The sequence below is a fragment of the Schistocerca gregaria genome, chromosome 2, assembly GCF_023897955.1.
Source record: "Schistocerca gregaria isolate iqSchGreg1 chromosome 2, iqSchGreg1.2, whole genome shotgun sequence".
Lineage (NCBI taxonomy): Eukaryota > Metazoa > Arthropoda > Insecta > Orthoptera > Acrididae > Schistocerca > Schistocerca gregaria.
Window position 1 is genome coordinate 883,028,480 of NC_064921.1, and position 19,495 is coordinate 883,047,974.

The window sequence follows — 19,495 nt, forward strand, 5'->3', positions numbered from 1 at the left end:
ACTATGGGACTTGATATCTGAGGTCATCAGTCCCCTAGAACGTACAACTACTTAAACCTAATGAAGCTAAGGACATCACACACATCTATGCCCTGTGAGGGGCAGGGACTGGTGAAATTTGAAAAGGCGGAAGTCATTGTGAAAGGAGGACTGGGTTCCAGAGAAAGGAATTTTTATGACTAGGCTGTTGGGAGGGGGGATTCAATGGTTTAGGCAGTATTTAACTAACAGGACGTCGGACCGGTTTTAGGCCAGGGAAAGGAATACTTTTTTGAACTGGTGCAGAAAGATGGAGTGGTGGTCCATTGTGGCAGTGATGGCGTTAGGGAAGTGGGAAATGATGTAGGAAATGGGCAAATGAAGGTGTTGGGCGGTTGTGAGGGGAGCCTAATAACAGAAATGTACTCGTAAAAATAGATGGAGGTGTGTAAAAACATGCACAAATGTGTAAAAAAAATGCACAAATACTTCTTTTATGCATCCTACATGCAACTTTGAAATTCTGAGCAATATTACCAATAAAGAATTTAAATGTATATAAAAGTGTACACTGGGCACTATATTGTTGCTTCTTAATTGAATATACCCTTTGAAGCATATCTCAAAGATCCTGCCTGTGTGCTCCACATAAAACCTCATTATATTTTGCCATTTGTAATTTTGTAGATACAAGAGTAGACCAATTTTGTTTTAATCATACTAATGACAGACATTCGTGTATAACAGCAAATACCTTACAGTTCACAGCTACATACTACCCCTATCTACACTCTTGTTTGTAGGTATGAAATACTTTCTTGGAAAACAAGTGCACAAAATATGGCTCAAATATTAAAACTAAAGGAAGGGCCCATAAGAATAATAACTAAAAGTAATAACTGGGATCACTGTAAAAATATGTTTAAAGAGTTGGGTATTCCATTTACCTTGCACTATTTCTGATACACAAAATGTTCAAGCAACTTACGGACATGTCTTTGACAATTGCCATTATTTCATCAAGTGCATAACCCTGTTGTTTCCAAGGGACAAATGCCATTCCCTGCCTCAAAAATGATGGTGTCTGTATTTGGCAAAACATTGGTGGTTGTCGAAGACATCGCTCTGCTGCATTTTTTATTTTATTTTTATTTACACGTCAAGTTCTGTGGGACCAAATTGAGGAGCAAATCTCCCAGGTCATGGAACGTGTCAGTACATGAAACTATAACATATGAGTAATAATAAATAAAAATAAATTGTTTATAAACCCAAAAAAGTCAATCCATAAGTTTAAGTAAATGCAATCAACAAGAATCAGCTTAATTTTTCAAGGAACTCCTCGACAGAATAGAAGGAGTGACCCATGAGGAAACTTGTTTCGATTTGATTGCATGTGGATTACTGCTAAGATTTTTGAATCTCAGTGGTAGCTTATTGGAAATTGCACACCTTTCTGCACAAGAGTTGAGGAAGTCCAATCTAAACGCAGGTTTGATTTCCACTGAGTATTAACTGAGTGAAAGTTTCTTATTCTTGTGAATACGCTAATATGGTTAACAAGAAATGACAGTAAGGAATATATATAATTAGAGGCCCATCACCCGGCAGCATTTTTTATTTTATTTTTATTTACACGTCAAGTTTCATAGGACCAAATTGAGGAGCAAATCTCCAAGGTCATGAGCTCGTGAACAGGGGTTGACAAGAAGTTCATGAACTTACACCACTTATTGCTCATTTCTAAGCCAAAAATATCCTTTTAGAATGGGAAGAGTTACCCCAATTTAAAATACCATATGACATAAATGAATGAAAATAAGCAAAGTAGAATAATTTTCGTGCCGAACGATCACTCACTTCAGATACCTTTTGAATAGTAAAAATTGCAGCATTAAGTCTTTGAACAAGATCCTGAATGTCGGCTTTCCACAAAAATTTACTATCTATCTGAACACCTAGAAATTTGAAATGTTCAGTTTCACTAATTATATGTCCATTCTATGGAATTAAAATGTCCCGTTTTGTTGAATTGTGTTTTAGAAACTGTAAAAACTGAGTCTTACTGTGATTTCTGTAAGTTATTTGATCATTCCATTTACCAATCAACAATGTATATTAAGAAATCTATTATTCATTACATGGTCATTTATGATCATGCCATAAGAGGAAGGAAAAATATTTTCTATCAGGTTAGCAAACTGCAACAAAATTACCATCTTGCCAATACTGTGCAACACCATTTCTGGCACTGATAATGGCCTCAATTTTGGAAAGAAGAGAATTCACAAATTTCTTCAGAGTTGTTTATCCAGCTGAAGCCACTCATTGATGATTACATCCTGTACAGTTATCAAATTGCAGGGATGTTGACTGCTATATTACACCTGCTGTTCCCAATAATCAGAGACATTTTCTGTTGAATTAAAACCAAGTGATTTAGCATGTCAGTCAAGGTGCCACATCTTGAGTGTTCATCAAACTGCAAACGTATTTGTGCAGTCCTGTGAACATGAGTGTTGTCATCTTGTAAGACAGGAGTGTCCACAGCATACTCATCATGAAGAGGTAGAAGATAGGGTAGCAACTGTCACAAAAATTCAACAAACATCTGGTTCTCATTCACAGTAATCTGAATTTGTGGGTCAAAGTCATGATAGGAAAAATTCCAGCAAAACATTACAGAACTGCCTCTGACATGAACTACATCCACTTCACATTGCAGGCTAAATGCCTCAGATCAATGAATTTGAGGACTTTGCATCATATAAAGAGGCAAAATTGCACCTCCTCAGATCACACTACATGTCTCCAAATGGCTACTTTCCAGTTCCCGTGTTGTTTAGCCCACTGAAGACACCTAGTTTTATGTGCTGCTATGAGCAATGGCCTTTTGTGGGATACCAATCTTCAACTGTCCAAGGCATGCAGTTCAGTTTTTGGGTTTGAAATCGATTGTCATTGACAAGATACGACACTCACCTTTAGTACCCATTAATTAGGATATTCTTACAATCACTGTTCTTATGCCATGGTCAAAGGATACTAGTGGTACACCATTCTTGTAAACACATTGGACAACCTTCATCGATTCACTGACAAATCAGGATACTTCATTCACTCTGATGTCATGAGCACTTCCAAACATGAAACTCCTTTTTGCCGATCTGTCATTTTTCTGTGTTGATCCAACTTGTTGTGCTGATTCTATACAGCTGACTGGCTCATACACACCATTTCATTATCATGACTCTCACCTATGGTAGATGGTCACATGACTACCTGGTAGCAGTTCTATGGCATCTACTCTCCTCCAAAGTAACCACTGACCTCGTTTAATGGGATGAGTAATACTTTGGCTGGTGAGCTTACATACTACGCAATAAACTGTCATACAAATAACACTACACTGAGGTGACAAGCATCATAGGATACCTCCTAATATTGTATCGGACCTCTTTTTGTCTGGCATAGTGCAGAAAATCGATGTGGCATCATCTCAATAAGTCGTTGGAACCCCTGCAGAAATATTGAGCCATGCTGCCTCTACAGCCACCCATAATTGCCAAAGTGTTGCCATGTGAGATTTTGTGCCCAAACTGATCTCTCGATTATGTCCCATAAATGTTCGATGAGATTCATATCGGGTAGTCTGGGTGGCCATATCGTTGGACAGAATGTTCTTCAAACCAGTTGCAAATAACAGCGGTTCGGTTGCATGCAGCATTGTCGTCCACAAAAATTCCATCATTGTTTGGAAACATGAAGTGCAAATATTCAAGTAAAGCATTCTGTCTTCAGGCCACAAGTGGCACATTGGGATCATCCCTCAGCTGAGGATGCGGATAAGAGGGGCGTGCGGTCAGACCACCACTCTCCTGGTCGTTATGATGGTTTTCTTTGACCAGAGCCACTACTATTCGTCGAGTAGCTCCTCAATTGGTATCACGAAGCTGAGTACACCCCAAAAAATGGCAACAGCGCATGGTGGCCCAGATGTTTGCCCATCCCAGTGCTGACCACATCCGACAGCGCGTAACTTCAGTGATCTGACGGGAACTGGTGTATCCACTGTGGCAAGGCCGTTGCCCATAAATGTTCAAGTACTAAGTGCAAATGTTCTCGAAGAAGTTCAGTTGGACCATTTCATATAAATACAGCCCAAACCATTATGGAGGCAGCCCTAGCTTGCACAGCAGCTTGTTGACGATTTGGGCCCATAGCTTTCTGGTGTCTGTGCCACACAAAAACCCTACCATCGGTTCATACCAACTGCAATTTAGACTCATCTGACCAGGCCACAGTTTTCAATTCAGCTAGTATCCAACCGATATGCTCACGACCCCACGAGAGGCACTGCAGGTGACATCATGCTCTTAGCTAAGGTAGTTCTGTCAGTTGTCTGCTGCCATAGCCCATTAATGTCAAATTTCACCGCACTTTCCTAATGGATACATTTGTTGTATATCCCACATTGATTTCTGCAGTTATTTCATGCACAGGTGCTTGTCTGTTAACACTGACAATTCTACGCAAATGTCACTGCTCTTGGCCGTTACGTGAAGGCTGTGAGCCATTGCATTGTCTGTGGTGAGAGGTAATGCCTGGAATTTGGTATTGTTCCACACTCTTGACAATGTCGATCTTGGAATACTGAATTCCCAAATGATTTCTGAATTGGAATGACCCGTGTGCCTGACTGCAACTAACATTTCGTGTTCAAACTCTATTAATGCCCGTTCCGCAGCCATATGCACTTCAGATTCTTTTCACATGAATCACCTGAGTACAAATGACAGCTCCACCAATGCACTGCCTTTAATACCTTGTTTATGTGATACTACCGCCATCTGTATATATGCATATCATGGCTTTTTCAGATATTTTTGGCCAAAAACAATTCTGTAATGATGCCGTAGACTCAATATTTACTAGAAGTGGCCCCATATGATTTTTATCTGTTCCAAAATAAAGAAAATTTTAAGGGACCCTCTTTTTACAAGCAAAGATGAGGTTAAAAACACATCAGTGTGAGAATTAAATGCTATCTCGAAGATCAAGTTTGTAAAGGAACTGATCAGTACAGATCAGAAACAGCAAGTGCATGTCTAATGTTCGAATTGCATATATAACAAATCAAGGCACCACGATTACATCAGTAGTGATGGGCTCCCTTCATTCTTGTTGCACTTCTGTGAGCATAAGAACTGTGGCTGCAGTCGCTTCATACTCATTGACTTGTTCTTTTATACTAAGGGTAGTTGTGAATTATTGTTAGTACAGAATGTGAGTACACAAGTTGCTTTTGTAAAGTAACACTGACAAGGCAAAGTGTTTGAGTGTCAGGATCAGATGGTGTTTAATGAAACCGTGTTTTGTAAGACTGTGGATGGTACAGCACAGAAATTATTGATGCAAAGTAAATATTGAGTCTGCGGCATCATTACAGAATTGTTTTTGGCCAAAAATATCTGAAAAAGTCATGATGTGCATATATACAGATGGCGGTAGTATCACATAAACAAGGTATTAAAGGCAGTGCATTGGCGGAGCTGTCATTTGTACTCAGATGATTCATTTGAAAAGAATCTGAAGTGCATATGGCTGCAGGATGGGCATTAATAATGGCAAATGTGTTCCATTAGAGGAGAAGTGAAACCTGGAATAAGTTGCACACTGTAGTTCATGCCTGAGATGAAAAACATACAAATTTTGTCCAATGCAAACAAAATAGTTGTATTCTTATTTATTCCATATCCACCATGAGAAAATATACATGCTGTGTGAAATGAAAACTGGGTACAGAAAATGTTACTGTTGTATCCCTGCGACACAAAAGTACGCTATTTCTGTGATCATTTGGTCCTGTCAACTTCCAAGCTGTGTAGTGTACCATTCATTTCTGCAATTTATTTTAATAATTAGTCATAATTTAGCGATTGCACTTCAATCTCATGCCATGTTTTCTGATACTGTCATAACATTCTCAGTAACGTCTCAAAAGTGTGTTTATGTCAATGTAAATGTTAGACATTCTCTGAATAGGTAGTAAATAATAAAACAAATTTACAGATGTCTCAAAAAAAGTTTTACCTACTTAAATGTATGTATAAACACAACAATAGTCACTGCTAACCAATCAGTTGTTACATTGGTATATAACTTGCTTCTGTCATTTAGGAAGGTTGGACATTTTGTGACATTTCAGCTCACACTTGAGAACGGCTATCAAGCAGCAATCATGGTTATACAAAATAAATGAGCAGTAATTTACAGTTTAATGGCAGAAGTCATTTGTGTGCGTACTGGGACTGCTGCACGTCCGTGGTTACACTTGTGAATTTGTGTACTTCTCTCCTTTCTGAGCAAGCTGAGTCTACTTGTATCCAGCATCAAACTCAGGTAACAATTTGGCTGTGGCAGAGACTCAAGAGTCGAGTCTATGAGCATGCAGAGATGGCAGGTTTGGAGATAATGTCACATGTCTACTGGGCAGTGGTCTGATGCATATATTTAATTCACTGTGCCATCCAATAACATTTTTCATAAAATATTATTTTTGATTTTCATTTACATACATGCAGTTATTAACAGATTATTTGCGTATGTTCAAATATAGCAAGCCATATAACAGAGTTATTTTCATTGAAATACTTAAGTGTTGAAATTGTCATACATATTTTGTATTTTTGTTAAGCTATTATTATTATTATTATTATTATTATTATGACTATTTTCATAACACTATTTTGTCGAAAGTTGACATGTTGAGAAACGTGACTGTTGTACTATAAGGTTTATAATTTATAAAAAAACAGCTACCAGCCACATGTATGGTTTAAAAAGGTTTATTTTCTTCAGACCATGACCGGTTTCAGATTTTTCTTTACAAATCCATCTTCTGATGGCAGTTACAAGCATTCTTATAACCTGCACGTTTACCAAGGTTAAAAAACTATCTCATGAGCAATTAGATATTGAAAAAGAAGTAAATCTTTCGTAAAAATACCATTACCGATATGACAACAAAAATATTTCTTTTCTTTCCCAGTGCGGCAAACGAATAACAAAAACAAAACTAGGTCCAACTAAGAATGCTTGTAACTGCTATCAGAAGATGGATTTGTAAAGAAAAATCCGAAACCGGTCATGGTCTGAAGAAAATAAACCTTTTTAAACCATACATGTGGCTGATAGCTGTTTTTTTTTTATAAATTATAAACCTTATTTTCATAACTATTACCCAATTTGAGATTGGGTATTGAAAATAAAAATCAAAACAATAAATTGTATAAAAGCTGCTTTTAATATTAATGTAATGTAACATCTTCAATCATCTTTGGTTGTTTTGGTGGCAAATGAGTTGTAAAGGAACATGAGTTGTGATCTGACGTGCACTGAAGTCAGGAAAGTTTATGGATGACATTATGTTGTGAAAGTTAAATGTATTTTGTGAAGATTTACTCTGACAGAGTTAAAAATTGGAGCTGTAAACAAAAATCAACTTTTCAGTTACAAACATATATAAAACGAAACTGAATTCTGGATTTGTTCTAAAGGGTAAAAATGTCATATCTTCAGACGACTGTGCCAACTGTGAGAACATCGAGACAATGAGAAAAAGATAAATTAAAAAAATTAGATAATTCTAATAAATTTGTTTTATTGTTCTAAAGTTGAAGAGAAATATTCACGTAAACCAGATAACTGCACCATTAATGTTTGCAAAATATTATTACAATTTTTAAATTATATTACCATTGTGCCAATTACAGAAAAGATTAGAAGGTCAAGAAGTGTTTTGGGGTCTGGAAAAAGTGCTGATATAAGTGCATGATATCTAATGCAAATTTTGAAGGAGATAACATTCATGTAGATGAATAAATAAAGATGTTTTCAAGAGACAAAATTCTTATTATTTTTAACACACTTCTTATATGGTAGTAAAGAAATATGTGTAGACTCAATGGAGTTAGTGGTGTATGAAGAGGTCTCATTTTAAAGTAAGACTGAGGCTATCTACTCCAATGATTTAACTCTTTAAAAATGCCATTATGACCTCTGCCCACCATTGCTTAGTGGCATTGCAGGCATGTGATGCAGTAATGAAAAAATGTAATGAGAGCAGAGATGGATGGGGAATCACTCAAGTGACAATGCAGGCTCCAAATGGGGAAGTCCTTTGACATTTGTGTCACTGACAAAGGGCAGACTGTTATGGCTCCGCACCTGGTGAATGTGAAAGTGGTTCAAGGATGGTGAAACCATGAGTAGGTGACAAGGTGTTGAGCAACCATGCATCATCATGGGACACGTAGGTCAGAGGGCTGCACACTAAGTAAAGCAGTATAGGTGACGCTCTGTGACGGATCCAATGACAGAGTACAAGGCCACTGCAGGCACAAGTGTTCGAAGTAAACCATCCAGCATACACTGTTGAACATGGGACTCCACAGTAGATGGTGTCTATGTTTACAGATGTTGACCCAACAACTTCGTCATTTACAATAGTGGTAGTCTTCGGATCAGCAAGATTGGACTATGCATCAAAGTAAATGTGTAGTGTGGTTGAGGAAACAAAGTTTCTTTTTACACCAGGCCACAAACAGCTGATAGAAATACAATATATTGTGTGCTGTTGCTGTACAAATTTGTTGCACAATATGCTCTTCATACGGGCTGTTTCCAAGCAATGATGCAATTTTCTGCAATCCAGTGGCTCTGTATACTCAATTTTTGACAGTTTTCTTGTGTTCAATAATTTGTACATCTGTAATTCAATAATATTGTCTATGATACTGGTGTGTGATGGGTAGAACACACAAAATGAAAGGAATGTACAGCTGTCAACCTAAATGAATGGCTGTCCACTAACTGTGGTAAAGAGCAAAGTTGATCACCCAATGACTGAATATGCCTGAAACTTCAACGCCTGTTTCACAACTCATGCCGTACGCCATCCCACCACTCCGCCCACCCCTTCCCAGTTTCTGTGAACTGTGTATGGCAATTATCTTGATAATATATCCTTCTAATTTCAAACGCCTCCTGTCTTCTATTTCTGCTAGCTCCTGTCAATCCCCCATTTTACAGTTACCTGGCAGAGAATAGCCCAAGATTGTACCAGCTTGAGGAATTTGCTAAAACCTATGTCAGTGTTTGATTTGAAGATGCCCCAGCACTTTATGACAGAATTGGCTATTGCTGGTGACGATGATAACTTGGCATAATTTTCTACATTCGCGCTTAACAGTAAGAATTACATTAGTCTAAATCTACACTCTGGAAAACAGTGTGAAGTACGGAGTCGGAGAATAATGATTGCTTAAACACTTGTGTGCACACTGCAATTAGTCTAATCTTGTCCTCATGATCGCTAAAGAAGGAGCCTGCGTAATTTTTCTAGCTTAATTACTTAAAGTTGGGTTTAGAAACTTATTAAGAAGGCTTTCACAGAATAGATGACATCAGTCTTCAAACACTTGACAGTCCAGTTTTTTTTCAGCTCTCCATGATGCACTCCCAAGGGTCAAACAAACTAGAGATTATTTATTCTGTCTTTCTTTGTACACATTAAATTTCTCCAGTAGTATTATTTGGTATGGGTCCCACACACTTGAGTCCTATTCTAGGATGGGTTGCATAACTGTTTTGTATGCAACCTCCTTTTCAGACTGACTGCATTGCCTTAATATTCTACTAATGCACTGAACTTTGACCCCTGATTTATCTATGACTGAGCTTATGTGATCACTTCATTTCATACACCTACAAATGTTTACACCCAGATATTTGTATGAGGTGACTAACTCCATCTGTGACTCACTGATACTATAGTTATAGGGTAGTATGTTTGTTTGTTTACATTTTTGAGCTTTAAAGCAAGTCATCAGTCTTTGCACCTCTGTGAAACCTTATCAAGATCTGACATGCTCATCTCCCTTAGTTCCATAAAAACACAACTTTTCTGACAGAATCTCATGAACAACACAACAAATAGCTTGGTTAAGCCATACAGAATCACATCTGATGACACACTGTGATATTTAATTAGTAGATAAATGTCTGTAAGGGTGAAGGATAAGGAAACACCAAAGTAAAATGAGTAGTTGAAGGAAGCAGTAGAAGAAAAGGAAAAAGAATGGTATGATGGGAAGAGAGATAAAAAGGAAGAAAGTAAAAGGAAATACCAGGAAAGTATAAAGAAGTGTAAGGAAGTGGTGGCAGAAGAAAAGAGGAAAATCTGGGAAGAATTCACATGCAAGTTGAAAAGGATGGAACTGGGGGTAAAGGATGCTGTAAGGAACTACAAGGAGTAAGATTTAGGAAAGCACTTATACAAAGCTGGTGAAAGTGAAAAATGGAGAGATAATATTGTAACCAGAGGAAATAAGGAAAATATGGAAAGAGTACTTTAATAAACTGCTAAATGTGAAAAAGTCATTGAAAATGAAATAGAAGTGTGGCAGGGGGACTTGGGCCTGGAAGAAGAGAACCACCTTACAACTTTAGAAGTGAAACTAGCATTGAGAAGAATGAACACATGAAAGGCACCTGGCTTCAACGAAATAAGTGTGGAGGTGATAAAGGAAGCTGGACCTGCTGCAGTACATTGGTTATGTAGATGCTAAGATGCATATGGACTCAGAAATGTCTGCCTGAAGAATGGGGGAGTGGGGAACAGGACTAATAATGCCAGTGTTCAAAAAAGGAAACAGAAAAGAATGTGATAACTACCAAGCGATCACACATGTATCACAAGTATAAAAAATAATGGAGACGATACTGAAAAGAAGATTTAAGGGAAAAAGTGGAAGGTCAGTTAGAAGAGGAGCAATATGACTTCAGCATGGTAGATCAATAGTGGACCCAATCTTTAGTATGAGATAGTTGATGGAAAGGCATTGGAGATGTGGAAAAGAACTGATGATGACATTTTTTGACTTAGTGAAGGCTTATGATAGTGTCCACAGAGAAAAGGTATGGGAAACCTCAGAGAGAAAGGGAGATGGAAAACAAAGAATCGAAATTCTTTAAAGCAATGTATGACAAATCTTCAGCTGTGTCCAGACCCAAGATGAAAGAATTGATTAGTTTAGGAATATTACAGGCTTGAGATGAGGAAGTATGGTGTCGCCACTATTATTTATAATTACGATGGATGAAACTGTGAGAGAGACAAAAGAAGTTTACAGAGGAAGGGAGATTAAGTTATTGCTGTTTTCCAAAGATACTGTAATGTGGGGAACCAACAGTAAGAAGGCATAAGAACAAATAGACATATTAAATTAAAAAAAAAAATCAGGATATTTGCAATGAAATGCATTGTGGAGAAAAGGAAGACAAGGAGAGACAGAGTGAGAAATGAGGATTTTAGGAATTAAATTGGAGTAGAAACACTAAATAAGAGAACAAAAGGACATGTAAAGAGAATGGGAAATGGAAGAATATCAAAATGAATGATGAAGGCCAAGTTTGAGGGCAAAAGGATTGGCTCAATAAAGACTAGGTTAAAAACAAGAAATCTGGATTGAAACCAAACAGTTACACAAGAAGAAAGATGGAAAGACAGAGGAAAGTGGAGAAATATCATAAATGTCCCAACCCAGCCTGGTGCTGGCTAAAGGGAAAATGAAGATGACAATAAGTAGATAAATTTTAAAAAAGCTCTAAAACAGCCTTTCTAAAATCCAAACTCTACTTTGTTAAGTATATTAGCAACACAAAAATTTATAAAATTGTTAGATCAGGGAGATCAGACAGTAGTTATTGGCCTGTGCATTATAGAGAGGTGTTATAATGGCATCAGTTTCAGAGTTGCCTCCCTGCGAAGTGAAACAATACTAATCAGACACGTGACTGATTATTTCAATAAAACAGTTCAAAAAGTTTTCAACTTTTATTTCTATAAGACTGTACACTTACTGAAGATTACAGTATATAATAATTTCTTTTTAATGGATTGAATGTCTGGACATACAATCCAAAGCTTTTTAATAAAGATTTAAAATATTTCTTTAAAGCATAGAAATAAAATAAATTTAGTTCTTAAAAAGGATTGTCTGAAAACTGTTTTGTCATATTCAGCTGTAGGTTCCTGTGTTGATTGGATAACATCGTCACAAACAAGGAAGAAATAACATGCACTATGGATGTGGGTATAGGCTATGCACTCTGGTCAAATAAATTCTCTAATCTGCTGTATTTTTATGATAACAAAATCACCATTCAATCAATTACTAAATTTCTGCCTGGCTCTGTAGGCATCTGCATTAATGTTGCATGAAAAATGACCACATTTTTTGCCTTACAACTATGTTGGCCAGTGAGGAAAAAAATCTCAAAATAGAAATTTCTATCACTGCCTCTTCTGGGCTATAAAAGTCATTACTAGACAAGCATTTGTGAATTGTAGGACACGAAAATTTTCACCATCACTCTAACAAGTACACATTTTGAATTATTTATAAAGAAATGTGTTAATTAATTCACTCAATTACAAATAAGAAAGAGGAAGAGATAAATACACATTCAAACTGGGAAATTAACATTTATAAGTTTTGCTTCTTTCTGCAATAAAATGTCAGAAGAGTTCAGTCATATTCACAGATTAGATTGAAGACCATAGTACATTTACATGAGAGTTTATAATTTAGAAATTAGAATTTTCCAGTTCAATGCAAAGATACAACAATTAAGTATAAAAAACTGTTTAAAAGTTTACACTTATTTCAGTTCTGTTCTTCATAGGTTTAAGGCAAGGTTTCAAACCTTTTCATGTCTATTCAACTGTGACTAACCAACCTTCAGGAGGAAGGTGTATGGTAACTCTCTTTGAATAGTAGGTATTCACAGGCAAGCTGCTGCAGATTCAGTCTACTCTAATAGGTGAAAACAGACATCATGCACAACAGTTAACTTAGTATTGCCAGAAATGCAATTTCATAAAAACAGAACTGTTTTGTATCAACAGTTAACTTCATTTATCAATACCACACTCTCAGAATAAGTTTAAATTTAACATCCCAGCAAAACTGGCACTAGACACTGTTATCAGAATTCAATTACAACTGTTGAAACTAATAGCACAAACTGAGGTAGTATGACAAGCAAAATAAAAGAGATCAGATGGATATGTGATCTGAGCTTTTGCACAGTTAAAGTTGGAGATGGTGGTTGTACCCCAGCTTCTGCTTTTCTAGTGATTCACACTCCACTTGAGCTGTACCATTTAAGTTTGAAGTATGTGTTTTTCTGAAAACTTTTAGGAGAAAGGACTGCATTTTTAATCAGCAAACATAATACAGTAATGGATAGCCCATGATAGAAGATACATAATGGTATGATAATGAACCTGCTATCACTATACAGAGAATATTTTTAATTCATGTGGACATGAAAAACTAATGATGATACTGATCATGCCAGAATTCAGAAGTTGAGAGGAAAGGAGTCAGATGAGAAACGTTGGAGGAAAACTTTTTTTTTTTATAAGGCACAACTGTGACAGTTTTCAATATCAACTGAAATACATAAGTAACTGTAACCAGATACTTCATTTATTTGTCCATTACGCATTTCTGAGGATTAAATTTCTAGTATAAAGTGAATTTATTTAAAACAATGAAACATACGTCGTTTCTAAATATGATTTTCTGAACAACATGTGTGTAATATAAATACGATTCAGTAAAGGGCCTATGAATACTGGAAGGTATTATATTGCTGTCTGCCCCCGATAGCTGAGTGGTCAGTGTGGCGGATTGCTGTCCTATGGGCCCGGCTTCAATTCCCGGCTCGGTCGGAGATTTTCTCCGCTCAGGAACTGGGTGTTGTGTTGTCTTCATCATCTTTCATCTCCATTCAGCATGCAGGTCGCTCAATGTGGCGTCGAATGTAATAAGACCTGCACCAAGGTGACTGGACCTGCCTGCAAGGGGCCTCCCGGCCAATGATGCCAAACGCTCATTTCCATTATATTGCTATGTACAAAAGCAACAAAAGTTTACATGTAACTACAAAGTTTCAAAACAGCCATGTACTAAATAGTTTTGTTTTAGCCTTTTGCTGCCAGACAGTTTCACTTGTTGATTAGAAGAGATATGTGTAGAAATGACCAAAAATAAATATTAAAAAAAAAATTTGAAGTTGCAAAACCTACTGTGTCATTAGGTCATCCATGATTAATATTATATTAATTTAAATAAATCCACCACATGATGGGTTATAATGCACTGATAAGCATACTGGAAAGATGAATAAAAATGACTGGTTACATCATTTCAGGTTTTCTTGCATCCACAGTCATGCAATATTTCAGAAATTGTTACATATTCCACTTGGACTGTTATTAAATATATTTATTCATGATTCCGACTCTGGCCTATTACGCATTTCTCAAATGACAGCTCACTGTGAAGTGCATCAGTGCATAACTGAAAGGAACACTGTCATTTCTAGAGTGACTGGTTACAGTTATATGTATATTTGATACAGGAAGCTAAAAATAAAAGTATGATAAGACTAAAATAGTATGAGGTAATGGGACTGGACCAAAGGCATGTGTTGGGGCAAGAGACTGGATGGGAATGAGCTGTGCACCATCTGCAGAAAATAAGAACTCCAGGATTATACACTGTAGGGAAAAAATCACAACACCAAAAAAATAGTTAATGTAGAGTAATGAAATTTTTGGAATGCATCTGTCTAGGTACTATATTGAAGGGATTAACATTGCAAGATCACATGTGAGTTTAACTGCAAGACAAGCTATTGAAAATGTGAAATGCTGGTACATTAATAGCCGGTGTCATTTCCCAAATGTTGAATGAAAGCAAGCAAACTTGCGTGTATTGTTTTGCACAGGTGCTGGATGTCAGTTTGTGGGATGGAGTTCCATGTCTGTTGCACTTGGTTGGTCAGTACAGGGACCGTTAATTGTGTTTGTAGATGATGCTGGAGTTGTCATCTGATAATGTCCCGTATGCACTCAACTGGAGACAGATCAGTACGTGGGTGAGTGTTATCCTGTTGGAAAACACCCCCTGGAATGATGTTCACGAATGGCAGCACAACAGGATGAATCTCCAGACTGAAATACAATTTGCAATCAGGGTGCATTCGATAACCACAAGAGTGCTCTTGCAGACATATGAAATTGCACCCCAGACCATAAGTCCGGTTGGAGGTCCAGTGCATCTAGCATGCAGACAGGTTGGGTTCAGGTCCTCAACTGGACTCCTTCTAATCAATACATGACAATCATTGGTACCAAGGCAGAAGTAGCTTCCATCAGAAAACACAACAGTCTCCACTCTGCTCTCTGAAGAACTCTCGCTTGACACCACTGAAGTCACAAATGGTGGTGGTCTGTGGTCAGTGGGATGCACACTACAGTGGGTCTGGCTCAGAACTGTCCTCAAATTAACGAATTTGTAACAGTTAATTGTGTCACTGTGGTGACAATCGCTGTGGAAATTGCTGTGCAGACACAATATGATGCAACACAGCCATATACTAAATACAATGGTCTTTCTTCTCGGTAGTGCCATGTGGCCACCTAGTTTTTAAATCATAATTACAGATATTTGAAAAAAACACATACAGTTATGAATTCATACCTTTTTACCACATGGTGTGGTTTTTCTGATATATTATGTTTCTACAGTGACTGCTTTGTTTCACAGTTTGTCATCTGCAACCACTTACACCTTAAAGCAGATAAATTGTTTAAGCCAAAATTACGATTTGAAAATTGTTATTTCTATGCCTGAAATTAATTAATTCTGTGTGTGTGTGTGTATATGTGTGTGTGTGTGTGTGTCACTTACATTTTCTTTTCCTCATCTGTTAAACACTATATATTGAGCAGTCACTGTCACTGTCACTATTTCACTGTTTACCAGCTGTAAAAACAAACATGGCGGACAGTGGGACAGTTGAAGTTGTAAAAACGAGATGGTTGACAGTGGAACAGTTGATGGTGTTCCTGGCGGCTGTTCTGAATCTTTCAGAGAAGTCTATGCATTTGTGTGTGTGTGTGAAAATGGTGGAGGCGGGGAGGGGGGGGAGAGGGGGGAGGAGAGAGAGAGAGAGAGAGAGAGAGAGAGAGAGAGAGAGAGAGAGAGAGATAGAGGGGGAGATGAGAGGGGGGCGAGTGTGACAGTAGGTTTGAGGATTTTTTTGGGGGGGGAGGGGGGGGTAGCGCCCTATAGGTTGGTCTTGTCTAATAATTCCTTGAGGGCAGAGAACAGAGTGCTGTTGCAGAGAGCTGTGTATTCATTTATCATTTGTTTTATCTGATAATTTTCTTCAATTATTAGTTTTTGTGTGGAGCTGTTGCAGCATTTGAGAATTTTCAAATCAGTATTGATGTTTATTGGGTTATGTTTCTTGTCCGTAAGGTGTTCAGAAAATGTGGAATGACAGCTCTTACTTTTTAATGCTTTTCTGTGTTCTGTGTATCTGATATTAAAGTTTTTGCTTGTCTGCCCTACATAAAATGATTTGCAGTCTTGACATGTTAGTGGGTAAATACCGGATGTGTTGTGTTTGTCTGTGTCTGTGTTGGTTGTCCTTAGTTTTCTCAGTGTTGAGGTGTCTATCCTGTAGGCTATTTTTACCTCTTGTTTTTTGAATATGTTGCCTGTTCTGTGGACTGCTTTGTTGTTGTAGGTGAGAGTTTTTACAGCTGGTAAACAGTGAAACAGTGAGAATGACAGTGACTGCTCAATATATAGTGTTTGACAGTGATGATGAAGAGGGAAAAGAAAACCTAAGTGAAACATAATGTAAACACACACACACACACACACACACAGATAATTAATTAAAGGCATAGAAATAACAATCTTCATGCCATAATTTTGACTTAAACAATTTATTTACTTTTGGTGTGAGTGGTTGCAGATGACAAACTGCAAAACAAAACAGTCACTGTAGAAACACAATATATCAGAAAAACCACACGGTGTGGTAAAAAGGTATTCATAATTTTATGTGTTTTTTTCCAAATATCTGTAATCACAATTTAAAAACTAACAGTTACATATATACCAACAGTAAAGAACATTCTTTATCTTTAACAGTCGTAAACTAAATACCCACTGAAGATGCTGCAACTGCAGTGAAACATGTTTGAGTTAAAAAACAAAACTGTGTTTTGTTAAAGGCGGACCCTATTCAAAAAACATATGTATTGCTAAAGCAAACAAGGAAAAACGAGCTTCAGCGCCAAGATGATTAACAGTGTCTTTGTCACAGTAAAGGCATTCTTGACTAACATCAACTCACTATGTTCAGTCTCAAAGATAACAAATCCTCATGACCGTTACAGAGTGTATTTAAAGCAAACATGATTTGCATCCTCATAGTGGCACTACTAGTGCCACTCTTACTCAATTTGCATGAAGTTTGAGTAGACATAATCTTTTAGGTGTAGAAACATGCTTACCATCTTTCATTTGTTGCACAACTCCTTCTTGGTGTTGCAACTTTTTCTCTCATCAGTGTAAATTTCAGAATGTAACCATAATAAATGATTGAAACATATCACACTTCATAAAATTTAGTTCACCGGACACATCTGATGCTTGCTGCCATCACAAGGAAATACCTGAATAGGAAGGGACAAACCATGGAATAGAAACAGGACTTAAGCTACAGTACTACAAGCAATGGAAAAAAAAAAAACAATAAAATGAGAGCGGAAAATAAAAACCAGGAGATTATCCCCAAAACTACCTGCAATTAATTATGTTTTACAATAAATCTATGGCAGCAGCAGAAAGTGTGAGGGGGAGAAGGGGGACAGAGAGGGGAGGGGGAGGGGGAGGGGGAAGGGCACTGTGAGTGTTTGCACTCTGGCATGAATAGGAGTTCAAAAGCTGAACAATACCACAATACCATCACTATTACTTTGTGTAGCTGTCTATCACTCAGCCTTCCACTACGCAGTGAGTGCTCATCTGTCCTTATATCATTCATTTATTTTTCCATGATCACATGCAATTTGAACCTCAAAAATCAAGATGACAAGGACATTCACAATGGCTGATAACCACCTACTCTACATGAAGCGTCTATCACAGACTTAAATTATCTTCATATTCATTATTTTTAGCGAAGGCTATTAAAAATGGCAATAGGAAATATAAACTGCTTTCAAGGTGTACATACATCAACAAATGCTCAACTCTGGGTCAGCTTTACAGTACAGTGAGAGTAATACTTCAAAGAGAAATATGAAAAACCAGTCATTCATTTTCCTAGAGTTACACTACAAATAGTTTTCTGCCAAGCCAGCCTGAAAAACACAATTGTGTTCTCTTACATACTTCCACTCAATCAAAAAAAATCTCAAGTAATTGCCCATTAAAGTTTGGTATGCCTCAGATGGAAGCAATGAAGATGGCACAGTGTAGTGTACATCTCCATCACTGCTAGAGAGTGCAAGTGTTATCTTTTCCAAACACCGTGCACCATGCGGGTGTGTTCACGTAAGCTGTACTTGTTCTTGAAGATGCGGCTGCAGTAGGTACATGAGGCAGGTGGTATGCCTGCATGTTGTGTCCTGATGTGTCTTCGAAGATTGCCCGAGGACAATACTGCATAACAGAAGGGGCACGCCTCCATCCCCGGAGATGGGACGGTGTTCCCTGTGATGCATGCAACAACAGTCAGTCAGTACCTATGTGAAATACAATACTATTGTAACATATAGAAAGTACTTCCTGTTGAGGAGACTTTTTTCAAGAAATTTGATAGTAGTGTTGCAACTTTAACTCAGTGTAGGATAGTAAATGAAACCAATAAAAATTTAGATTAAACAAAAGTTTTCTCAGATGTAGACATGTATCACCATGTCTAAAGGCAAAACTGTGGAAAGATAAGAGAGGTACAGCACATCTAAGCAGAAAAATGTTGGGGATCATTCGAATAACCACTACACTGTGACATAAAGTAATAAACAAACAGAAGAACTTAAAGAATATATTGAAGGACCACTAATGGGATAAGATAGACACTGAGAGGGGGTAGGGATAGAAGTGGGGTAGGCAAGAGTCCCGAGACAAGGAAGGGGGGGGGAGAGGGAGAGGGGGGGATGGAGGGAGGAAGGGAGGGAGGGAGAGAGGGGGGGGGGGAGAGATGAGTAAATAAGTACTTCATTAATTAAATATTCAGTTAATGTTTGCACACTTAGCATATTTGTATTTCTTGTATACATATACTTCTTTTTAATACTTCATCGATCTGTTATCCTTATTGCTTTTCCCTGAGCAAAAATTTACAGTCTAAGTTTGTACAACTTGATAATTTGCACACTGTTATTGTTGAAATTTCGAAATAATAAATGTTCCTTTCAATTCAGGTCAGATGTTCCCACTATATAATGATAAAATATTACCTGTATCACTTGTGATACAGACAGGTAACCTTATGTCAATAGCAAGGCTCAAAACTGCCTTCAAGAAAAAAGAAAATGGGGCATTAAATATGTAAAAGTGTGAGAAAAAAG

The 19,495-nt window shown here is 37.4% G+C and overlaps 1 protein-coding gene and 1 pseudogene across 4 annotated transcripts in view; both read right to left on the reverse strand.

Annotated features, from left to right (window-relative positions):
* The window catches only part of LOC126335303 (broad-complex core protein isoforms 1/2/3/4/5-like), a 400,342-nt gene that overhangs the window by 62,915 nt on the left and 317,932 nt on the right, over positions 1-19,495 (reverse strand). The window contains exon 6 of one of the 4 annotated variants that reach the window (XM_049998435.1): positions 16,190-18,635. The exons of the other annotated variants lie outside the window; for them this stretch is intronic. Coding sequence (XP_049854392.1) covers positions 18,436-18,635 — 200 coding nt within the window. The 3' untranslated portion in view covers positions 16,190-18,435. Of the gene's footprint in view, positions 1-16,189; positions 18,636-19,495 lie in introns of those variants that run through there. 4 annotated transcript variants of the gene reach the window in all.
* Positions 3,952-4,069, reverse strand: LOC126337382 (5S ribosomal RNA; annotated as a pseudogene).